The following is a 23,294-nucleotide window of genomic DNA, read 5'->3' on the forward strand; positions in this document are numbered from 1 at the left end:
GATGTTGAAAGCCTCAGAGCTGAGAGAGAGCACAGTACATTCTTAGAGGAATGACGTCAATACGGTTCAGGGAAGGTTTCCAGAACATGCCCTTTTTAATTATGTAAAAATTGTCTGTATGGTATTTAACTTGACCTGAAATTTTGACGCAAGGATGCCTTGCTAACAACCTGTTAATAGCGCTCCCATCGTTGTCAGTCAGGAACTCAAGGAGAATAACTTCACCTTCCAAATTAAAAACACTCCCAAACACTCCCTTTTCCACCAACAGCCATGAGGGCACTAGGACAGAAAACACATCCAGTTTTTTTAGATTGGCTGTTATGCAGACATGCTACAAAAACTTGAATTAGTTTGCAAGAAAAAGCCCGTTAGACTGTTTCCAGAGAAAACAGCAATGCTTTGGGTCACTTTGAAAGTGAGTTGGCCCATCTCCCCCAGAACACGACATTCTAAAAGCATTTTTGTACTAGCAGCACTAATGGAAATGTGCTATTCTCTGGGTTATTGCCATGGTTAACTGTGAATCCCACAAGTGGTTTAAAACAATCCCAAATATTTCGATAGCTTAGACACCACTTAAAAGTTTAGCTCAACAGAGTCACTTTCCATTTTTCATGGCAGAAATGAGGCTTCCTTTGACAGACCATATTTCTGCAGCACTGTTAAATGGTGGCTTTCCATAGCAGCATGATTTATGGCCTGCCTCTAGGAAGGACCACGTTAGGTGTAGGATATTAAAAAAAAAAAAAAAAAAAAAAAAAGTCTGTCTCCACATTGGAAGAAAAATAAGTTTGCAGAATAAACTTTGTGTCCCTCCTTTAAAAAAAATCTCAAATATTTCATTTTTAAGTAAGAGAAAATAATTATGAGACTTGGAGTCTTATTTTGTTTTAGTTAAATCCCCCTTTCCTGTAATCGTGATCAATTTCAGTTATCAAATACTGATCTTGGCCAAGACCGGAGGAGAGCTTGAAGCCAGAAGTTCAAGGCCAGTCTGGGCAACATAGCAAGACTTCATCTCTCAAAAAGAAAAAAAAAAAAAAACAATGAAAAATAGCTGAGCATGGTGACATGTACCTGTAGTCCCATGTACTTGGGAGGATGAGGCAGGAGGATCGCTTGAACCAGGAGGTCAAGGCTGCAATGAGCTATGGTTGCTCCACCGCACTCCAGCCTGGATGTCAGAGCAAGACCTTGTCTCTAAAAAAAAAAAATTTTGAAAAATACTGATCTTAAGACAGCAATTCCGTCTCCCATGTTCTTATATCACGTGTTGAATTTTGTTGACAAATGAAAAAAAAAAAAAAAAAAAAAGCCAAATTCAAAAAGTGAAAGTCTAGTTTGTGTCCCAGAAAATGGGGATTCCATCTTGCTTTTGAGGAGTCATTGAAAGACATTCTCCCCACTTGGGGAAGGGTGGAAATCCTCTGTCCCTTGTCTCTCTCTTTCAGATCACTTTTCACCATTGGGGGCTTTTCCTGGTCTAATTCCCATGCCTGCCCACTTCCCCTCTTACTTCTTCCTTCCTTTCAACTTTATTTGGGATCTCATAAAGGCCTGAGTCTTTCTTGAAAGGAATTTGAAAAGAACCAAGCACGATGACTGTCATTTCGGGATGGAAACAGTATTTCAGGGCACACGCTGCGTCTCAATAGAACTCTCTCTACCATGTGTCTTTCTCTTTCCATCGTGGTTCACAGGAACATTGGTTTGGGAAGTGAGCCAAGCCAGTCTTTTGTTCTTATTTTTACTTATGATAATAGAATATTTTCAGTCTACAGACTTCTGCAGAAAGCGTGATTAATAACAAGGGTTGAGGCCAAAGAAGTGCTAACAACAAGGTTGTAATTACATTATGGGTTTTTAGTGACAGCAAAATAAACCATGGGAGAAAGCTTAAGGGACATAGGACCTCTAAAACACACTTACCCAAGTTATACAGCCACGTCAAACTTCTAGTTTCTAAACGCCTTGTAACAAGAGATGACAGGAATGTAGTGTTTTTAATCAGAGAAAGAAAATCCTCAAGTTAAACACTCAGCCTTTCAAAATAATTCTCTGCCTCTCATTTTGATGGCAATGGCCTAATGGTATCATGGTTTCAATTTCTCATGTAGCTGTTAATTTATGTTTAATGTAAAACACAATTTTATACTTTATTCCTTTCTTCAAACTGTAAGCAATCTTATTTTGCTCATCACCAACTGCATATGTCTTATTGTTTGCAATCTGGAAAGTTCCCCTTCTTGGCCTAGTTAGATACCCAGTAGTAGAGGAGATATATTTTCATTTGGGAATAATCTGTTCCCTGGTTATTTAATGGTATCATTATTATTATATATGAATTAATTCATTTTAATGAGAAATTTGCATTCATTGCAGTCTACGAATCCAAGTTGCCTCATGCAATATAGTATCTTTTAATTTTAATCCCAAATTGTCAGGTGCCCGTCTTTTCAGCAGACCTGTATTTCATGAATAAAGCTTTCCCTTTGGTCAGGCAATAGACAGAAAATTGTGTTTTGGAGAAGCAATAGGAAGAATAAGGGTGTGAATGCCAGATCAGCTGGATTTCAATCCCATCAGTTCTTACTCTGAACAAGGTCCCATGACCTTGGGCAAATTACTTAACCTTTCTGTGCCTCTGTTTTCTCATCTATGCAATGGGGATGACCGTAGTTCCAGTTCATGGTGCTCTTTGCAGATGTAATGCATGGACAGAGCTGGGATCAATGTGTTGTTGCACAGGGCACCCAGGTGGGGTCAGTCTTCTTTGTATTCATTACGACTGGAGCTCCCACATGCTCTTGTTGGTTCAGAAGGACATTTGAGAACACAGGACTGATTCACCACTTGATGCCTGGCTGTTTATCCCACAGGATCATTGATGGACGTGATCTGATGCCCCTGCTTGAAGGAAAAAGCCAACGCTCCGATCATGAGTTTCTCTTCCATTACTGCAACGCCTACTTAAATGCTGTGCGCTGGCACCCTCAGAACAGTGAGTAAACAGACCTTTCCATGCTTCTCATGCTCCGTGCAACCTATGCCATGGGAATAGTTAAAACTAAAGGGCAAAAAGGTGGCTCTGCTCAATGGAGGCCAACAGGTGCCTCAATGTGCGCCCATGCTTTGCTTTGTCCTCTTTTCCCTCCTCTTCCTCTCTTCTCCTTCTGGTGACATAGTTGTCCAGGTAGGAGGACATCAGAAGGCTATGTCATTCACCCACCTGAACACCACCCACAGCTTCTCTATCCCAGCAGAGGAAGCTCCCTGTTCTCAACAGGGCGCTGTGGCTGGTCCTTTATTGCATGCACAGCTTCCCAGCTTCATTCCTGGTACTCCTCCCACACTGAGGACAGCAACCCCTGTGCTCTGTGCATTGCTGTGCTTACACTTGCAGGCTCTTCTCCTGGAAGGGTGTCTTGCCTCATCCATCTTGGAGGGTACTGCTCAATGCCCCCCAGACTCTGCTGAAATGCCACCTCCTCTGCGTGTCCTCAAAGCATTCCCCTCACTCTTCTAGCATGGCACTAAAGGCTAGAGAAGGAATGAATAGCATTTAAATGTTTACCTGACTTATTTTCCCAGCCTAAAGATGATGGATCGTGACTCACTGAAACTGTATTTTGTGTATCATGCATATTTGCTACATTTGGATATTTAAAACAAAGATAAAATGTTCTTCAGTACTATCCCATTTCCTGAACTGGGGGTTCTTTTAATTGTGCAATCGAACAGGATCTCTTGTGGGTTTTCTAATACTTGTTTTATAGTGGCATTTCCAATTAGCATACAGGAACAAATGGTTTATAATCTTAGGTGTGGTTATTGATTTCAAACCTTTCTTTCATATTTTTGAAACTTAGAATTACAGTAATATTCCTATCACTAAGATACCTGGCAGTCAATGGAAAGTGATGAGCAATTTATAAAACTATTGTATGTACTAGAGGTACCTGTTGAGGTTGGACTTGCAGTTCCTTCTTTGGAGGTAAAATAAAATTCCCCTTTTCTCTAAGGGGCTTTGGAGCTCTGCTTCTAGAACCTAGGACTGCCCCCCTACACCGCCCCGAAGGAGGGGTGTGTAATAACCTCCTAGCTGCTAACTTCTTCTTAAACTTAGGGTGATTCCATTCCATTTTCCAACAAATCTTTGTCTCTTCCCCACTCACCTAGCCAATTTACCCAAGACTTATCATTTAAAGAGCAGCCTCTCTTTTATTTTTACAACTTTTCCATGAAATTACAACCCTTTTATTAGCCACAGAAATCACAACAGGTTTATGCTTCAGAGTTTCTCCTTTAAGTCTGGGCAGTTTCCTCATGATATGTTCTAGAAGACAAAGAACAGCAGAAACATGGGCTTGCGATTTTACTTCTGGAAGCGTTTTATTCACATATCTCATCCATGTGGCTACAATTCCTAGTTTCCATAAGAATACTGCTTCTTTTTTAGATCAGTTTATAGCATCGACTTCTGAGCTTTGTAATAAATGAGAGCTCAAGGACTCTTAATTTCTTTTTATATGGAGCCAGCAAGGAATGTGAAGACAAAGTTTCTGTGACTACTGCGTGTTCGAATAAGTCTGTATCATGTCCTGAACCTTGCAAAATTGTATTTTAATAGAGCCAAATCCCCAGTTAGAGAAGCCGGAAGGAACATATTGGATCAGAGGCTGGAGGAACACATTATGTGGAGGAGTAAAGAGAAGGGGGACAGGAAGAGACAGAAAATAGGAGTGAGAAAAACAAGACCCAGTTTCTGATAGGCAACTGGCCCCGGGATAAAATTTACTTCTTAGACTCTGAATGCAATTCCTTCAACTCTTCTGCCTTGAACTGGTAACAAAAAAAGGAGAAATCACAGTATCTGAAGGCTAGAATCATTTATCGAGATAAAGGACCTCAGGAAAACATGATGTTTATGAATCATTTATGATTTATTTTTTCAGATGCTATCTGAAACTCAGCAACCATATTTGCTGTCTTGGCTTTTGTGTATGTCTTCATGTTTAGTCATTTTGTATTTTATCTATTCATTTTTTCTAGAAATATGTATTGAGCACCTACTGTGTGGAACATATCGTCTTAGCGCTGGCATCTGTCAGTGAGCAAAACAGACAAAGTTCCCTGCTGAAGAGTAGCTTACATTTTAGAGCATGAGGCACTGCTACCTGTGCCATGTGCTGGGAATACAGGGATGTGTAAGGAAAACGTGACTCTCATCCATATGGAGCTTTCTGTCACCTGGGGAAGAGAGATCTTAAACTAGTACTAGTTGAGTGAGTCTGCATAGGTCATCTCAGATAGACTTTGGTAGGAGCTTGTCAATAATCACTAGAGTGTGGAACATATTCCATGAATCTTAGGGATAAGAGGACTGTCGCCTGACCTCAGAATACTTTATTAGAAAAAAAAAATGTAGTATTAGGGTTTAGTAGCAGGCAGTGGTATGCTGGAATCAGCTCCTGATCGTTCAGGAATCTTGCCAGTTGGTTGTTAAACCATTGTCTGTCTTCATTTGGCTGTGTTGTGGGTGTTTACACCACGGCAATTGGCAAACATGACAAATACAGGTTGCCTTTCTCCCTCAGAACCCTAGATTAACGACAGTTTGTTGGTACCAGTAGAACTGACTGCAGATGTTTTTAAGATGCAGTTACCATTTGTCTTGATTACTTAGAGGATTAAATGTTGTAATTCCAAACTCATGAAATACTGATTTTCCAAAAACTTATAGCTAGGATTTCATTTCCACCCTTTTAAAACATGAATCTCTTTTAAAATTTATATATAATGTCTTCGCTATAATTTAGTTGTCTCAGCAAATTGAATGACATAATTTAATTATGATCTGATATCATTATTCCTATTACATTTTACAAGAACTCATGAAAGCATGATTATATGATTATAACATGGATAACTTTTCTTGCACTAAAATAAGAATTTTGAGTTAAAATTTACCATTCAATGTGTATGAAAAATTTTGGCTTTAACGTTTGACATATGAATTAATGTTATTAAAAATTCAACACAATGACAACTTGATTTTATGGATGGAATTGATCTTAGAGGGTAGGTGGATACTTGGCTCCAGGATTTTTAAGCTGATGACTGTAGTCTGTGAGATAAATACTCACATTAATGGAGAGTCCCCAAACCAGCTGGTCATACTAAAATCCATGGGATAGCTGTAGATATATTCTAGAATGCAGTGCAATATAGTACATAATTAATAGCTTAAAGCGTTTTGTACAGACAAATATGGAATCTTAGCATAATGTAGAAAAAAAAGTCACATATATTTGAAATGTCACACTTTAGTCAGGAAAAGGGATCTCCATGAAGCTATAAAAATTACTTACAGAAACAGCGCACCGATACCATTCTTTCCCTAGGAGAAGGATATAGACATCCTCACATTGAACTAGCAGAGCCTCATAAATCCTGCTCCATTTTCTATTCAAGTTTTTTGGAAACTTTTTTCCAACAATAAAAAAATTTTTTAAAAAAAGCTTTATTTTAAAAAATGACAATACTAGGAACATTTGAATGATTATCTTCTAGCTATTGTGAAATATACAATCAATTAATGTTAACTGGTGATGGATATCCCAGTTTCCCTGATTTGATTATATGAGTGTTTCAAATGATCACGGGTACCCTGAAAATACGTACATCGAATATGCATCAATAAAAAGTAAATAAATAAAATTACAGCAAACAGCAATAGGGTAATGGAATTCATTCCAAAGGAATGTGTTCCTTTCCAGCTTTCTGAAAGATACCTTCATTTCAAAATAAGAGCTGAGTAATGGTTTAGAATCAAAACCAGCTTACCATGGTAACATAAAGAAAAATGCTTGCATTGCTCACTATCTAGCATTTTCATTTAATTAAAATGTAATTTTGCCTCTAAAACACACCTAATAAAAGAGAAGAGATTCTCATAACAGCCACTTATGAGTTAACAGCATCAGAAAGGCAGCACTTGGCTTTCATCATCACTAGTAATTTTGGTGAGTACTTGTCAGATGCCCTTTCTCATCTGATCCTCTGAATTAGGATCTAAAGTGTCAGAAATGAAATATCGAGGGCTGAAACTGACCTAATATGAGATGCAGCATTTCCAAATTTAAGCTCACCGGGAACTATCCTGTATTTCAGCTGACCTTATAAAAGGACATATTTTCATCCTCCTCTGTAACTGTTGTAGCAATTAAGAAAAAGCACATATATGTAAACCATTTCAAGGATAACTTTTAAGTATTAGGATTTCTTTTCTTTGTGAACACTTCAGATGCTGCATTGCCACAAGCTTTTGATAGTTCAGGCATGCAGCCATTATTTCACTCATGTGCCTGTGAAGCCCAGTAGCAAGGTATACAACATTTGTACTTGTAATTGTAGCAGCACAGGATGATGGTGTCCTGGGATGAACAGAATTTGCTTTGGAGATCCAGGAGAAGGAGTGATTTATGAGGTTAGAAAAGATTTCATTGAACTTTTAATTTTTTAATTAAATTTATTTTATATCATTATCATCCAAACACATCAGTAATAGCCTAACTTCTCCTAACAATCATTTCCAACAGTGGAAGAAAATCACCACATAAATAAATTTTGTGTTTTCCAACACAGTCTATTAAACATATATTTTCTTATGGAACTTCATACCTTATAGACAGTATCAGACAATATTTGAGATAAACATTCAGTTTAAAACCAAAGTTGTAGTGTGTCTGATCTAAGATTACACTAATACTGTGGGAAAAAAAGTCCTGGTCATTACTTTTGATAATTTGCTACAGTGCAAACTTACTTCCTTATAGAGACAAAGTAATCAAAATTGAATTTTCTTTCTTGAATACAAAAAAAAAAACCCCAAAACTTGGTGTGGCTGAATGCTCAAATGCCCTCTTCCATCTAAACTTGGCACCCAGCTTATTCTGATCTTTTTGCCAGGGGTCACTTCTGATCTTTTCCCCTTGCATTCTCCGTCCTACCGTTTCATTGATTTTCTACAGTATTTTACACATCTCTTTTCCCCGACTTCAACATGAGGTGTCTCTCAGTTCTCCCGGAATGTCTGCTTTTATGTCTCTAAACCCCCGCTGGATTTGCTTTCATATGCTCTCAGACCTGGTGTTTTCTAAATAGACATTTTAGTTCTAACCAGGGCATGCAATATTTAGCAATTTTTTGTGTCTTCCTTACTTTCGTATCTTCTATACAAAAATGTTTTGTAGGTGGTTATAGACGTTTCCCTTTGTTAATCTCATGTTCTTGAAATTTGTCATCTCTTTTTGTGATCATTATGTATCTTTTGGAGACGTGCTTGATGACAGTAAACACTGATGTTTATTGCATATTTACTGTCTGCAGGACACTTTGTCAAGAACATTGTATTTGATATCTCATTTAATCCCCTGAATTAGAAGAGATTATGATTAGTTTCAGATTTGACTGTAACAGAAAACAATAAAAATAAAGTTTACATTAGAGAAGGTTTTTTTTTGTTTTGTTTGTTTGTTTGTTTGTTTGTTTTTTGAGATGGAGTCTCGCTCTGTCACCCAGGCTGGAGTGCAGTGGCGTGATCTCGGCTCACTGCAAGCTCCGCCTCCCAGGTTCACACCATCCTCCTGCCTCAGCCTCCCGAGTAGCTGGGACTACAGGCTCCTGCCACCATGCCCGGCTTTTGTATTTTTAGCAGTGATGGGGTTTCACCGTGTTAGCCAGTATGGTCTCGATCTCCTGACCTCGTGATCTGCCCGTCTCGGTCTCCCAAAGTGCTGGGATTACAGGTGTGAGCCACCGCGCCCGGCCTTTTAGAGAGAGGTTTATATCTCCATCTCATGGGCGACATCCAGAGACAAATGGTCCAGAAAGTCTCTGGGGTGCAGAATCTTTCAAGCAGCTTTTCCACCTCCTGTAGAATGTGACAGCTTCATCTTCGTGGTGAGTGATGGCTGTGTCTACCCTAAACGCATACAATGGTGGGATGGATGGGAAAGATGAGAAGAAAAAAGTGCATGGCTACTACTTCCCAAGGAAGATAATCAGACTCTTCACAGAGGCCAGAAGTTGGTCATCTGTTCACACTTAGCTTCACAGGAGGCTGCAAAGGAGAGTTCTGTTGTGGGTTTCCATGTACCCAGAGGAACGTTCAGTGACTGTGGGAGGCTGGGGGATCAGCTAGCTATCTCTTCTCCCAGTGTTATTTTTCCCAATTATAGATGGGAAGACAGAGAGGTAGAAGGTCACATTATTGGCATAGAGTTGCAAAGTTGATGGCCAAGTTGGGATTTGCAACCAACACTGTCTGCTTTTGAGTCTGTCTCCCATTAATCGAAATGTCTTCCCCTAAGACAATATGTTCTTTTACTCACAATTATAAATCATGACTCCTCTACCTAACTGTGTATCTGGACATCTCCATGCCCCAATGCACTGAGTCCACGATTCATTCACATCCTCTTATTCCCCAAATGTGGACATCCTTGGTGTTATCAGGTCTCATACTCCTTCCACTGGCTCCATGCCTGATCCTCGTGCTCTCAGCTGTCCTCTTCCCTCTCCGTGAATGTTCTTTCCTGGGGGCCAAATGACTTATGCCCCCTGCACAATTCCTGATGACTGCCCATTTTTGGCACCAAGCAATCCCAAAGCAAATGTACTTCCAAGCTCTCTGCCTTCCTCACTCTGTTATCTGCCGTGATCAGATCGTAACCTCCAGTGCCTCACAGTAGCCTGTTGGTCCTTCAAGCTGGAGGTGGTGCAGAGCCATTGTGTGATTTCAGGCAGGATGCTCCAGATGGATCCCAAGGAGACTGTGGAGTGTATTTGGCTTCTTGTCTGCTCACACCGGATTTCATGATGACGGCTGGCTCCACCCCTCTCTTTCCATCCCTTCCTCCTAATAACCATCATCTCCTTTTTAAAAAAATTTATCCAACAATTTTTTTTTTTTTTTTGAGGTAGAGTTTCGCTCTTGTCACCTAGGCTGACATGCAATGGCACGATCTCATCTCACTGCCACCTCCACCTCCAGGTTCAAGCGATTCTCCTGCCCCAGCCTCCCGAGTAGCTGGGATTACAGGTGCCCACCACCACGCCGAGCTAGTTTTTATATTTTTAGTAGAGACGGTTTCACCGTGTTGGCCAGGCTGGTCTTGAACTCCTGCCCTCAGGTGATCCACCCCGCCTCGGCTCCCAAAGTTCTGGGATTACAGGCGAGGGCCACTGCACCTGGCCCCAACAATTTTTTATTGGGCCTCTATTCTATCTAAGATACTAGACACTACACATTTAGGAGATGTGGAAGATACAGTCCCTGCCTTCAGAGAGGAAATAATCCAGCCAGAGAATTGGAGACCTCAAGTGTTGACTGAGTGATGAAAACTGGTGAGAAGAACAGAGGAAGACTGGTGACTTCTAGCTGGGAATTCAGATGGATTCATGAAGGAGAACATAGCAGGGCTTTGAAGAACAGCTAGAATATCAATATGGAGGCAAGGAAGGGAAAGTGAGGGAAGAGTCTCATATACATCATACACCCACTTTGTTCCAGGTTATATATTTCTGTCCCTTACTATGCAAAACCCAAGGCTTAATAGAAGGGAGTATTTCGTCCTCAAATACTCAGGCATCAGTTGAGAAAGCTTGTGTTGCTCTCAAATTGCCTGGCTGTGAAGCAGGTGCACCCAGCCACTAGAGCTGCTTCCTCATCCTTCTCACTGTTGTATCGTGAGCTCTGGTGCTGCCAGCTGCAGGAAGCAGGCAGAACTTATCTACTGTCATCCATTTTATATTAACCAAGGGCTGAATAGTTAGGGGGTTTGTGCTATGGTAAACAGATGGCAGTGAACCTCAGGGGTCCGAAACAGAGCTTGGGGCCAAGATGCTTCTGGCGAATGTGCATGTATTAAGTTAGAAGACACGTGATCTATGGAGGCTCAGGTATGGACACACTGTAAAATCTTTGGGTCTAAGAAAAGATTTGAGGCATTAGTGTGAGGTGTCTGGATGAGACTAGGGTAATGTATGGAACAATTTTTTAGGTGGATCGCAGGAGTCAGGAGGGCACCATGGGATGGGTTTTCAGACATCAATTCAGTAGATGACATTAACTTTTCTGTAAACTTACTGAGGGGACAGGCCTACGGTTCTTTGTGTGGGGGTTCCTCACAATGGAAAAATGGAACAGTATGTGAAATGGTTCTTGAAGACCTTCAAGATGGCAACAGAGGTACATGCTGCCAAGACTGAAAACCCAAAATATCTGCGTATGCCTTCTATGATATATACATGCAGTCTTCCAAGCACCCAAAATAAATCTCGCCAAAACTACCAGTTGAACATCATTCATCAAGGGAAGTTTAAATCTGAGTGATACATTAAGAGCCAATGTGTTGAAGCCATGTAGATTTATTAATAGTTTTCCATATACTTTAAGAATCCTTAGCAGAAAAAAGTCTTATGACATGTATTACAGTAGCAACAGATTGAAGGGCAGATGGAAACTGAATTGTTTCTTGCGTAAATTGGCTGCAGCTTTCTGTTCACAGTTAACTCATGTATAGTCTCTACTATAGACCCAGCCTTCTTCTGACAGCATCACACATATAGGAACCAATTTTTAATCCTCAAAGCAGGGAAGAACTATTATTACAAACATATAACAGAGGAGCAGACTGGGACACAGAGAGGTGAGAGCAGCTATGCCCAGCATCACGTGTGTAAGAAATTACAGAGCTCATGGTTGAACCTAAACTATTGCTGCTCAGAGCTACGCCCTTAACCAAGTCAGTGGCATGAAAAACCTTGATGGAAGCACCTGCCCTCTAGCTAGTGCATTCTCTCTCTCTCTTCCCCCCACCCCGCCCCCGGGCTCCTCTGTCTTTGCAAGTCTCACAACACATTATCAGGCTAAGAAAGGCAAATGCTCTTTTATAAAGACATTGCTATCGTCCTGGAACAAGAGAGTCCTCAGGCCCCTGGCACCACCCCTTCTCCATCATATTTGTCTTGTAAAAGCACAGCAACTCTACCTGTCTCTGTTCCTTCTATACTGCCTATGGATCTTTGGTGCCTTTTCTGTCCCTTAGAGCTATTCGTTCATTCATGCAGTTTATCACCAAGCCTTGGAGACTTGTGAGGATTGTCTGTCTCAGTCCGGTTTCTGACTCATTTTATCAAAAATAAAGTTTGTCTTATTTTATAGTTTAGCTCTCAGAGGGTTCATGTGTAGGGAGTGGCAAATTTGTGCTGTGATAACCATTAGACCTGACATTTCAGGGGCTCAGCCCATCCAGTATTTATTCTCACTCTTGCTGTAGAACGGAGCTTCTCAACCTGGGTACTATTGACATTTGGGGCCAGATCATTCTCTGTGCTGGAGGCTGCCCTGTGCATTCTAGACTGTTGAGCAGCACCCGTGGCCTCTCCCCACCAGGTATCAGTAGCACATCTGCCCCACCACAGCTATGACCACAAAATGTGTCTTCCGACATAGCCAGATGTTCGCGAGATAACCGTGTGTTCAGTGCCTGTCTTGGTGGGTAGGTGGGGGTCTAGGAGGAAAGGGTTCTGCCATCCATTTGTCAGGGACCACCCTGACAGAGGCCCCATCATCTCGAATGTCACCGGCAGAAGAGACAGCTCCTCTGTGCTGTGGCTGGGAAAAGACATACCACATACTACCCACGTTTGGCCAGAACGGGCCATGCAGCCTTTCTGACTTCAAGGAAGCTGGAAAGTGTTCTGGAGCACTTGGATTACTCAGGGTTCATTATCCCCAAGAAGGAGGTGTAGTCTTGTTTTTGTAGCCTCAGAGTTCCAGGTCAGGGCACCTTGCTTTAGCCGCTGTGAGTTAGAAGCAGGGGCCGTAAGGGCACAGTCATGTCGTGTGATGCCTCTGAGTGTCTGTCGTGTGTGCAGTGTCTTTACTTCTCCCAAATGGGCTTTCCAGACCTGGTTTTGTTTTGTCTCACATGATGGCTCTGAGACTTCTGCAAGACATCAGTTTAAACATTCAGAGAGGCCTGGAAACGAGTGTCCCAGGGTCCGGATTGTGCCCAGCTCTGTTATGGAGTGTTGTGACTGCTCTAAGTAGAGAATTCAGAATGCAAGACATGAGAGGCTTGCATCGTTATGAGAGGCCAGAAGCATTTGGGGCCCTTAGGATAAAGACAGAATGAGGCTTCGAGGACCCTTTTCAAGAGGACGTTGTTAACATTTGTAGGTGATGTAGCATGACCCTGTTCCCGGACCAAAGCGAGGGTAGGACTGCTATTTCTTGCAGCCCAACAAGAAGATGCAGATGAACTGGGGAGGAAGAGAGTTTTTATTTCTGTAACCGGTTACAGGGAGAAGGCCTGGAAAATATTGCCCAGACCAACTCAAAATTACAGCTTTCTGGAGCTTGTATACCTTCTCAGCTATAAGTTTATGTGCAAGTGTGCATTCATCTAAAGACATAAGTCATTAACTTCTTTTAATCTGTAACTAAGGTCTGAATCCTGGAGACCTTCCTCTGGAACCTCAGTAAATCGACTTAATCTGAATGGGTCCAGGTGCCTGGGGTGATTACCCTTATCTTGTCTCCCACTAAATCGTGGAGGTTTGGGGAGTTCCTTCAGACCCCCATAAACTTGTTTGTGGAGGTCTGGGGAGTTTCTTCAGACCCCCAATAAAACTTGTTTAATCCTAAACGGGTCCTGTTAAGAATGCCTTCGTTATGTTGTCATGCTTCGAGGCCCAGGAGAGGCCTGGGCAAAACTCTTGGTGGGCTTTTGTTCCATTCCAGCCTTTGTATGAAGACACTGGCTCTATCAGCTTTTAAGATTTAACTTCACCACTCGGTCAGTGCTGAAACAGTTATTATGGAGGCCTGTGTTAGTGAGACCTGGCCTGCCACAACCCGACTCCAAGAGGTTAAGAGGGAGCTTGTGCTAGATACTAGTACTGATTTTAAAAAATATTTTAGTACATAACGGAAGTTCTGGCTTGTGCCCTCTCTATTTTTGTTCTTGGGGAGCACGTGTGTTCATTTTCGGGGCTTCCTTGCCAGGGCTCCTGCTTCCCGTGGCTGAGTTGCTGTAACTCAAAGTAATAGAAATGACAACGTCTCTTCCCGTTCCAGAGTCAGAAGCCCCTGTGGTCCCCAGACAATCCCAGGGAACCCAGAGGCCTCTTTTTTCTCTTTGCTCGCAGCTTAGTTTATTTTTAATAAGATAGCTGCTTTAGGATCCTGTGTGGAGGATGCTGAATCAGTTCCTGGCTTAGGCATCAACTTTTTCTCACTTACATTCTATCTGCCTTTTTGTCAAATGACAATAAACTTTCTTCTCTCATGAGTTGAGTCACATTGTTTAGTGGTGATTTTATATAAAAGTATGTTTCGCCAGATGGATGATGATTTCCTAGCATTTTGTTCTAGCACAGTGACATAACAGTACTATATCATATGTCACTGATATCTTTGACCATTACTTGTGACAATTCGTTTTCTTAATTTGAGGGAGGATTTTAAAAATCTCAGTAGAATTATTGTCCTCATCACCACTTAGACTACTTAAACAAGTAAAACAAAACAAAACACAACAAAACTGTCCACTTTAATTTTCCTGCGTTCTGTATATCAAATTTAATAATTCCTTTTAGGTCATTGGATCTCAGTTATAAATGAGTCTCAGTTTCCAGTTTGGTAAAAATATTTATCTTTTTCAGTGGTGAGGGAGAAACAGTCTTTTATCAGAGCAGTTGATGATAATTTTTAAAATACAGTAGTGAATAAACATTTTTTAAAAATTTAACATTTTTCTAGTATATGAGGATACTCAGGATGAAGTATGTTATCAAAATAATTTTGGAATACAGGACTAAATATACCTATGAAACATATAAAATGATGCCAGGCATGGTGGCTCACACCTGTAATTCCAGTGTTGTGGGAGGCCAAGGCAGGAGGATTGCTTGAGCCCAGGAGTTCAAGACCAGCCTGGGCAACATGGAGAGACCCCATCTCTACAAAAAAATTTAAAATATAGCTGGGCATGGTGGCATACACCTGTGGTCCCAGCTACTTGGGAGGCTGAAGCAGGAGGATTGCTTGAGACCAGGAGTTCGAGACTGCAGTGAGCTATGATCATACCACTGCACTCCAGCCTGAGCGATAATGCGAGACCCTGTCTCTAGAAAATACAAATCGAAAATATAAATTAAACAAAAGAAGGTGACTCTTCCAGGTGCCTTCTATTTTATCTAGTGACTGAGTTGTGCTCTTTATCTTTGAAATGACAGTTTCAAAGATATCAGTTTGGAGATGTCAGTTCCTGGGTTCCTGATGAATAATAGAACAAGCTCCCAAAGTAGGGGTGGTTATCTTGTGAGCCACTATACAATAAAAAGTGCAGTTCTAGTTCTCTCTTTTCAGTAAATCTAAAGTGGTCCAGAGAAACAGCACAGGGACTAAGCAATCTACCTTTTTATGAAAAGTTTTTAAAAATCCAAATGAAAGGATAAAAAGGCAAGCAACCCCAGAGCATGCTAAATAATTCTTTAGAATAATTAATTCTTAGTTCTACACTTGTCTGAACTACCCAGCAACACCACTGCCGTTCCCAGGCCAGGGTGCCTGCGTCTCTTCACTGGGCCTGATGTCGATCTGATCTTCCACCTCACACTTGGGGAGGATTGTGCTCTGGTGGTAATGACGGGATCCTGTGAGTGTCTTTCAAAAGCAAATGGAAAATACAGGCTCTTTACATGAATTTATTCCAGGAGCCTGTATTCTCCTGGGGTTTTAAACACACAGAGGCTTGACTCGAATGTCAAGTTCAAAACGCCCTCTAAATTTGCATCACGGGGAGCACGAGCAAGAGAGGCTTCCTGGCTCGCTTCTCTATGTACCCACTTTCTCTCTCGGCTGACCCTGAGGAAGGATTCTAAGTGGCTGCAAATGGCAGGCTCTGTCAGCCTGTCTCCAAAAAGTCTTCTGAAGGAAATTTCTCATACCCTGGAAGAAAGTGTGGGATGAGAGGAGTGGATGGGAAGCATCTTAAGGTTACTTGCTGCCTTTTGAAACCCTGCTGGAGATGGTAACCAAGTCCCGGAATTCTTCCTGCAGCCTGGCGTGTCTGTGTGTCAGCTTGACCTTATCTTTCTGAAGCAGGTGCACTGAGCCCATGTAAAGTGCACAGATGTCATGTCCTGCTCTCGCAGAAGCAGCTATGCCACAGACTGCAGGCGTCTCATTATGAATCTTCTTTAATATATTCATCTAAACGTATTCACCTTGCTTTCCCTGTCTTTCTCAGCTTTAAAAAAAAAAACCCACACACACAAAGAGGCTGACTTTTCCCATCGCTAACCTTGTCCAAGGTCAGGGGCGATTTGGGGACATCACAGGGCCCCAGTGACTGTCAGTTTAAACCCATTGCATTAATCTATTTTACATTTTGATCAGTTGATCATGAAATACCTATAATTACGAAAGACGCCCCTGCCATTATATGCACAAATGATCGGGATGACTTACACAGGAGCGGGGGGCTTCCTCGGAGGAATGCCTCTTTGGTTTTATGTAAAAGCTGTAAGGGCATTCACGTTCTGCACCTGATTCTAGTGGGTTCATGCATTTTAATTCTCGGTTTTTATCTGCTACATTTTGCCTACCCAGGAAACATGTTTAGGCCTCTGTTAGAAGGTGTTCCTTCTAGAGCTCCTCAGAAAATGATAACATTGTCTGATAAATAGGAAATGGATCAATTATTTCATAATTATTCATTTGCTTGTAACTTAGTTTTCCCAAGCAATTTCAATATTTTGGAGTTTATTGAAATACAGAACTTACATTTAAAAAACTAACCATCCTATTCTGGTGTTGATGAATTCCCCTAATTTGGAATTTCTAACAGCTTTTAAAGGTATACGTTGCATGCCATTATATTCTAATTTAAAGATTTTTAGTAAATGTATAGAGTTGAGCAACCTACTTTCAGAACATCTCCTTCATCCCCAAAAGATCGTTTCCATCCCCCATTTGTAATCCCTCCTCACCGTCACTTCTAGCCTCATTTAATTATTTTTTATTTTTGTTTGTTTATTTTTGTGGGGTTGTTTTTTGTTTTGTTTTGTTTTGTTTTGAGACAGGGTCTTGCTTTGCCACCCAGGCTGGAGTGCAGTGGCATGATCATAGCTCACTGAAGTTTCCACTGCCTGGGCTCACACAATCCTGCCTTAGTCTCTGGAGTAGCTGGGACTACAGGCACATGCCACCACACCCAGCTTTTTTTTTTTTTTTTTTTTTAATTTCTTATAGAGAAGGGCTCTCACTATGTTGCCCAGGCTGGGCTCAAACCCCTACCTAGGCTCAAGTGATTCTTCCACCTCAGCCTCCCAAAGTGCTGAGATTACAGGCATGAGCCACTGTACTCGGCCCTCATTTAATTCTTTTACTTTTTTTTTTTTTTTTTTTGAGACAGAGGCTCGTTCTGTCACCCAGGCCAGAGTGCAGTGGCGCAATCTCAGCTCACTGCAACCACCGCCTCCTGGGTTCAAGTGATTCTTTTGCCTTAGCTTCCTGAGTAGCTGGGATTACAGGGACCTGCCACAACACCCAACTAATTTTTGTATTTTTTAGTAGAGACAGGGTTTCGCCATGTTGACCAGGCTGGTCTCCAACTCCTGACCTCAAGTGGTCCATCCGTCTTGGCCTCCCAAAGTTCATTTAATTCTTGATTTGACATTTTTTGGACTTTCTGAAAACTGAGAAAATAAACTGTTAACTGCGGTCCTACCAAGTTTGACGCTGTTCCTGCTGGCTGTGTGTGTTGGTGTCTATGTGTGGCTTCATAATCTCTCCTGTACATATTAACATTGTGCCTGCAGCCTTATGATATCTTCACCTTCTTAAATCACATGGCAGCATAATTTCCGCATCACTTTTTCATTTTTGGTACATACAAGGATGCTTCATACCTAATGCCGTTTCCATCCTTTTAAACCACAGGCACATCCATCTGGAAGGCCTTTTTCTTCACCCCCAACTTCAACCCCGTGGGTTCCAACGGATGCTTTGCCACACACGTGTGCTTCTGTTTCGGGAGTTACGTCACTCATCACGACCCACCTTTGCTCTTTGATATTTCCAAAGATCCAAGAGAGAGAAACCCATTAACTCCAGCAACCGAGCCCCGGTTTTATGAAATCCTCAAAGTCATACAGGAAGCTGCGGACAGACACACCCAGACCCTGCCAGAGGTGCCCAACCAGTTTTCATGGGACAACTTTCTTTGGAAGCCCTGGCTTCAGCTGTGCTGTCCTTCCTCTGGCCTGTCTTGCCAGTGCGACAGAGAAAAACAGGATAAGAGACTGAGCCACTAGCTGTGCCTGGGGACCAGACAGATGCATGTGGCAAAGCTCACCATCTTCATTACAAACACACGCCTGAGAGTGGCACTGGGGAAACATAACTCCATCTACACCTTGGATTTGGACTGATTCTCTATTTTATCACCTGAAGGCTTGGGCCAGAGCTCAACAGCTACTCAACTGAAGGGGTGAGGGAGATGAGGTCTGTAGTATACAGAGAGGAAGATGGTAGGTTTATGCCTTCTGTGGCCAGTCTTGGACTCATGGAAATAGAATGAATAGAGGGGCATTCACAAGGCACACCAGTGCAAGCAGATGACAAAAAGGTGCAGAAGGCAATCTTAAAACAGAAAGGTGCAGGAGGTACCTTAACTCATCCCTCAGCAAATATCTATGTCAACAGTATAGGTTACCATTTACTGTCTAATCTGAAGTGATGCAATAACCAGCATAATAAAAAGGCAATCACATAAAAAAGAGTTTAGTCATCTAAACATAAGTAACTTTAAGATGAATGAAAAATCTTCTTTAGGAATCATAGATGATGGTAAGTTCCACTTTGGTTATTGGAAGGCAAGTCATTATTACTGGTATTCGTTAAAACACCTATCAAATGCTTTTCATCACATATATAGTTATACATACATACACACACACACATATGGTATATTCTTTCCTCAAGAGGGTTAAGATGTCTAAAATAGGGACCTGGAAGCTTATCACTATTTAAGTAAATACAGTAGAAGCTCACAAATAGAGTTCTTTGCACAATGATTTTTTGTAAAATTTTATAGTAATAATCCCAAGGCAAATCTCTTCTAAACTGATTTCCATTCCATAATTTGTAGTATAATTCTTGGATTTCACTGTTTTCTTCGGGGAATGGAAGTTCTGAATTAAAAGCCCACTGTGGAGATGCTATGGTTCAGGGAATCTCTTCCAATGTAATTCAGAATCATTGGCCTAGAAAGTCTCTGATATTTGGAGGGGAACAAAAATCACTCACAAGCAATCCATGTTCTATACACATAAGCATAATTTCCTTTAGTTCTAGGCAGAAGTTCGTCGTCAGAGAACAGTCATGTATGCAAGTTTTGTGGCTGAGAAATTTCTGTGCTTCCAATCCACAATGAGATGCATGATTTTGTTTTCATCCCATTTCCCCCAAGCCCCTGTAAATCAGGGAAGATGCATAACTGATCACCTGGGAGAGGGCCTGATAGTGGCACAGCTGGAGATAGTTTCAAAGTCTAAACCACCAGCCCATCCCAAGGAAAGCCTCCTATGGAATGTAAAGTGCAATCATTTCTTCAGATATAAGACTTTCCCCAACAATGTGATTGGATTCCTTTATGGCAAAATCGAGAGAAGCTGCTATCCACCTGCTTACACATTCATCTCTTTTGTGGACTTGTCTGACCACCTTCTGTTTGCCCAGAGTTTGCTCACTTCCAAGACAGTGCCCATGGATGGAACACCTGTAACCCACACAGCGGTTTGCAGAGAATGTTAGCCATGACTTGGGCTTTCTGAAAGTTGGCTATAATTTCTCTATCCCTACCCACAACCCTGGGAAGTTGGAACAAGAAAGGCATACTATTGGGCTGGGAGGATTCAACAGCATTTCCCCAGTTGCCCTTTCAGTTCTTCTATTTCAGACGTTAATTTTGCTTCTCTTCTAAACAACAAAAAAAAAAAAAAAGAAAGAAAGAAAAAAAGAAAAAAGAAAAAAAAGAAAGAAGTGATTCCTACCCCCTAACTCCAGAATTGTTGAAAACTGAAAAGCATACAGGATTCTTCCTTTTAATGTGGATTTCCCATTCCAGAAATTGTGGGAGAATATGTCTTCTTGCTTTAGAAAACATTCTTATTAGAGAGGGTACTAGCTTACTGATGATGTGTTAGGATTGCTGCTGATACTGTCATGTGGAAACACTTAAAGGCACTGTTATAAACTTATCCTATAAGATGACAATGTTTACTCAAAGTCTAACATATTCAATGCAAGTAAGACTTTCTGAAAACACTTGATGATGTGGGAATGCTGCAGGATTAAATAACTTGAAGAGCCTTTGTAGATTATATGAATGCCTATTTGTGTCTAGAACTAGTTATTTAACCTGTAAAATGTCAACAGCAAATGAAGGATGAAGTATATCTCTAGATGCAAATATATTGAGTTTAAAAGTGCCTCAAAATAATTGAGATCACATTTCAGGACATTTGGAAATCAGGTTGATTTGTGGTAACCATAATCATCTTAAATTTCAAACCATTTGCCATCTGAAAGTTTTGATTTGAATGTATAACAGGAAATTGGAATTCTTTTGTCCAGGAGAAACCTCACAAACCTTCTTTAAGGCATAGTTTTGTTGTTTGTTTGTTTGTTTGTTGCAGAGCTGTAAGGCATGGCTGCTTGTTTACAAAGCATCTCATTCATATTCCCTCTGGAGTTGTATATCCAAACCTTAGTGGGTTTTGAAACTTTAAGCAAATTCTTTTAAAAAATTATTATATCTCTAGCATTACTAGATATTAAAAGTTAAGCAAATAGATTAATGATGTATACATTGGCATCATTCCACAAGATCAAGAATGCTGCAGGGAAAGCAAAATTGCAATCTACGTATCTATGGTACTAAAGAAGTCCTGTTTTTCGAAAATGGAAGCCCACTTCTCAGATTTTTCTGAAGGGCATACAATGAAAAGTGGAGGGGAAAAACACACACACAAAAACAAGTATTTGGCTTGTCACAGGAATCTGATTGCATTAAGTGGAAGGATTATTTAGAATATATTAATGCAAAGTTAAAAATTGTCCTTGGCAATTAAAAATGCTGTGCGCTAATACCCTGCTTTCTAATGTGACTCAATTCAACAATGTGGGGAATGTTTACTACATTTCCAGCTGGATGTCAGGCAATGGGGAATACAAGTTCGAGTTCTGCAAAGATTCATCAACTTTCTTAGCTCAAGAGAGAGGCTGAGACATGCAGAGAGGAATAAGACATAAAATAGCTCTGACCTCTATGATCCAAGAATGGGAAAAGGCTAGATTATTACCCATCAGGCATACTCTTTGAGGCCTTTTTAGGAGCCTACAAAAAATGTTTTAATTTCTTTTATAATCAGAAGAAAAGAAAGTGAACATTGGGGATTGGAAATCATATTGGCATTTGCACCAACATAGTCATAAAATAGTACATTAATATGTTTTTACTATATATATATTATATAATACAATCTATTTAATATGGTTTGCCTTTGTGGCCCATGAAAGTCTTACTGGGCCCTGGGGAAGGTATCCCACCCTGGTGAAACAGCTGCTTTGCTCTACAAATACCTGAGGCAGAAATTTGATTTGAAAAATATTATTCTCTCTTCTCTTTGTTTCAACCGGATTCCTTAGGAAAACCAAACCAGTGTCAGAACAAACCCCCGAAGCAGTAAGAAGTTGGAGTGAGAAGGGCGTGATATTGGAACTAGGATTGGCTCTCATGCGACCGAGCTATTCTCATAAAACGACAAAAAGTGTCCATAGAGAGGCTGCTGGCGAGTACGTGGGCATAGGGAGCCGACATGCCCGGGAGGAAAGGTGTTGATTACATGGAGACTTCTAGAAGCTAAAGCCTTGTTACCTTCTCTTTAGTACCTAGAGAATGTGATGCGTGATGCAAATGCTCAAAACCTCTTAAATTGTAGCTGTCTGACCTCTATGGACCTCACATCCATCCCAGGCTTCATGGACAAAGATTCTCCACTTGGCCACACTTTAGCCAAGCTCCTCAACCTTCTCCCAGGGCCAATCTGGGCACTTCCTTGTAAAATCCAGTTTTGGCAAGAAGTCTGTTAAGTCAGTTTAGCAAGAACACCTAACCCCCCCATATCTGTTCAACCTCAGTATCTGATCAGGCCCCTCAGCCTCCACCATCCCCCAGGTGATATCTGGTCACCTGGCCTGCCTTCAGCTAGAATCCTGTTAGGTCAGTTTAGCTGAATGCTCCCTGATATTTCCTCTTGGTAATTTTCCATCCACTGCCCCTCACCCTGTTCCCTGTCTATAAATCCCCACTTTTCCATGGTGTATTCAGAGCTGAGCCCAGTCTCTCTCGCCTACTACAAGTCCCCATTGCTGTGGTCCCTGTACCCATCACGATGGTCCTGAATAAAGTCTTGCTTACTGTACTTTAATAGGTAGCATTGAAGAATTTTTTTCTTTGACATCATCCATGACAACATGAAACCTATTGGGAGAGCATGACTGTGCAGGGTCTTTAGAGCTCAGCTTTCTGAGGCCCTGAGCATTCTTGCTTTTCCGACACCGTGAACTTGTTCCTGTCCTGTGTTGCGAGAGATCACTCAAGCCAGTGTTACTTAATACCATCTCTTTGTGTAATAGATCTGAATAAAGTAATTGTAATATACCAACATTTTACTTTGTTGAGTATTATTTCAATGGGAGCCTTTCCAATGAAGGAAACATCAGCTTTCCTTGTTAGAATGCAAGCAGCTTAAAAACTACCCATGTCTTTCTGAAAGGAAACATTGCCATGTAACTATGTATCAGTTTTCTAAGAACTTCATGGGCCTTCTGTATAGGAGACCTTCAAATTTGGGGGTTCATCTGAGAGTGGTTCTACTCATTAAGTTCAAATCCTCTAAATGATTTTTTGGTAAGTTTATCTTTTTTTTTTTTTTTTTTTTTTTTCACAGAGTCTCACTCTGTCATCCAGGCTGGAGGGCAGTGGCACAATCTTGGCTCACTGCAAACTCCACCTCCTGGGTTCAAGCGATTCTCCCACCTCAGCCTCCCAAGTAGCTGGGACTATAGGTGTGAACCACCACACCTGGCTAATTTTTGTATTTTTTAGTAGAAATGGGGCTTCATCATGTTGGCCAGGCTGGTCTCA

At 41.2% G+C, this 23,294-nt stretch overlaps 1 protein-coding gene across 3 annotated transcripts in view; it reads left to right on the plus strand.

The window, feature by feature from the left end:
* STS (steroid sulfatase) overlaps window positions 1-22,812 on the plus strand; it is a 205,733-nt gene extending 182,921 nt beyond the window's left edge. For all 3 annotated transcript variants that reach the window (XM_010354943.2, XM_030934721.1, XM_030934722.1), the window contains 2 exons: window positions 2,883-3,004; window positions 18,023-22,812. In XM_010354943.2, the coding sequence (XP_010353245.1) occupies window positions 2,883-3,004; window positions 18,023-18,396 (496 nt within the window). In that variant the 3' untranslated portion in view covers window positions 18,397-22,812. The remainder of the gene's footprint in view (window positions 1-2,882; window positions 3,005-18,022) is intronic.
* The last annotated feature ends 482 nt before the right edge of the window (window positions 22,813-23,294 follow it).

This window comes from Rhinopithecus roxellana, chromosome 7 (genome assembly GCF_007565055.1).
Source record: "Rhinopithecus roxellana isolate Shanxi Qingling chromosome 7, ASM756505v1, whole genome shotgun sequence".
Classification (NCBI taxonomy): Eukaryota; Metazoa; Chordata; class Mammalia; order Primates; family Cercopithecidae; genus Rhinopithecus; species Rhinopithecus roxellana.